The sequence below is a fragment of the Scomber scombrus genome, chromosome 9, assembly GCF_963691925.1.
Source record: "Scomber scombrus chromosome 9, fScoSco1.1, whole genome shotgun sequence".
NCBI classification, from domain to species: Eukaryota; Metazoa; Chordata; class Actinopteri; order Scombriformes; family Scombridae; genus Scomber; species Scomber scombrus.
This window is the reverse complement of record NC_084978.1, coordinates 579,004-580,870: the sequence shown is the minus strand read 5'-3', so window position 1 is coordinate 580,870 and position 1,867 is coordinate 579,004. Positions and strand designations below refer to the sequence as shown.

General features: G+C 34.9%; 1 protein-coding gene across 1 annotated transcript in view; it reads left to right on the top strand.

Annotated features, from left to right (window-relative positions):
• Positions 1-231: 231 nt before the first annotated feature.
• Positions 232-1,867, top strand: part of arap3 (ArfGAP with RhoGAP domain, ankyrin repeat and PH domain 3) — a gene marked incomplete at its 3' end in the record, with an annotated part of 10,928 nt that continues 9,292 nt past the window's right edge. The window contains 1 exon segment of the mRNA XM_062426186.1: positions 232-345. Within this exon segment, the coding sequence (XP_062282170.1) occupies positions 232-345 (114 nt within the window).

The following is a 1,867-nucleotide window of genomic DNA, read 5'->3' as shown; positions in this document are numbered from 1 at the left end:
TATGTCATTTCATACAGTAGATTGAAGGTATGTTTGAGTTGTACTAGTGCTCCCAGTTTCAGGACTGTTTAAAGTGTCAGTTTAATGTGTTTAGCTCACATTCAGTCTGACAGCTGTTGTTCACTGACTGTTTCTAAACAAGTTGTGCATCATCAGCACTCAGCTGTCATGTGTGATTAAAGCCAGCAGGTGTCACTGTTTATTCCTTTGGTTCATACTGACAGAGATACCATGATAAATGCTGAGGAATATTACCGCCCTCTGGTGGCCACAGTGACAAACTACAACAGCATCCTGCACTGTTCAGGAGTTTGTGAAATGATGTTCAGAAATCATTCAAAGCCTGTGAGTCTTTGTACATCCATGAAGATGTTTGTCAGTGTGTATTTGTAAATGATGATGATGTCTGAATAAAATGTGTAAATGTCAGAAGATTCAAAGCTAAAAACTATGTGAACCTCAGCACTCAAGTTCTCACACATACAAGTTACAGCTGCTCATCAGGTCTGAAACCTCTCAGGGAGTTTTATTACATTCAGTTTGGGACTCTTCATTCATATCATATCTTTCACCTCACAGCAAATGTTTCCTTCTTTTTATTACATTTTGTCTCATTTCTGTCTGCTATGTTTCTGTTTCATTCTTTTAAATTCCCATATCAATTACTTGTAAATAGATTTTGTATTTCTCTACCACGATTAATTTCTGACAGTGTGGAAGACATTTTTAAAATTTAAAATAAATGTTCAAAATGTATTATATAATTGTAACCCCCATAAATGTAACATACTCTAAGTTATTGTTTAAGTCCATGTACTTATAGTTGTTTAAATTAGACATAAGAAAAGTAACAGTTACAGTTAAACCTTCATTTATTTATTTTGTAGAATCTCCCATTTAAGCAATGCAGCTTTATTTATATAATGCATTTCATACACAGGCAACTCATTGTGCTTCACAAAAAAACAAAATACTAAAAATCAGAAATATAAAAACACACAATTAAAACCAAGGAACCACAATTACAATAAAAAATAAAACAAAAGTAAAGAAAAAGAAAAAGAGAAAGAAAACAAAAAGCTTGACTAAATAGAGCATAAAATATGAGTGCAGCATAAAATAATGATTTGCTTTAAAATGATTTAAAGAACATACAGTGTTAATGAAAGATTAAAATATAAAGTGCTTTAAAAGAGCTCAATCAGAGTCACATGAAAAGAGAAATGTTTTTAACCTGGATTTAAAAGATATTCACATTTGGAGCTGATTGTAGTTCAGTTGGTAGTTTGTTCCAGTTGTGTGCAGCATAACAGCTAAATGAGCTCAGAGCTGTACTGGGTTTATATTCTATTAACATGGCATTCATTTATTCTGGAGCTAAATTATTCAGTGATTTACTTCAATGTATCAGCTGTTCAGTGTAATTAGTGCCGTGTGCAGCTCCGAGGCAGTAATGCTGCAGCAGGAGTGGAAGCGCCAGTTAGCTTGAGTGTGAGAAGCAGTAAAAAATAACCTTAATTTTTATTTTTAACTTGAGCTCACGGCCAAACCGTGAAAAGGAGACAAATAATTTTTTGTCAAAATGTAGACATAGGTGTTGGGATTCATAAAATGTGACATTGACAGGCGGGGTCTGCACAAAATTTAAACGGGGGGGCCGAGACCGGCGGCAATACCTGTCTCGCTCCCCATTGACTGTAATGTAATCGTCTTTTTTTTTTCAAAAGAATCTCACTCTGTCTTCGCACTGAGCTTACGCGCTCATTTTAAGGAATATATGAATAAAATAAACACTGTCAGAATCTGCCGGCTTCTGTGTCTCTCACGGTGTTTTACGGTTTTTGGACAGGAGTTACGGTTTTCTCAC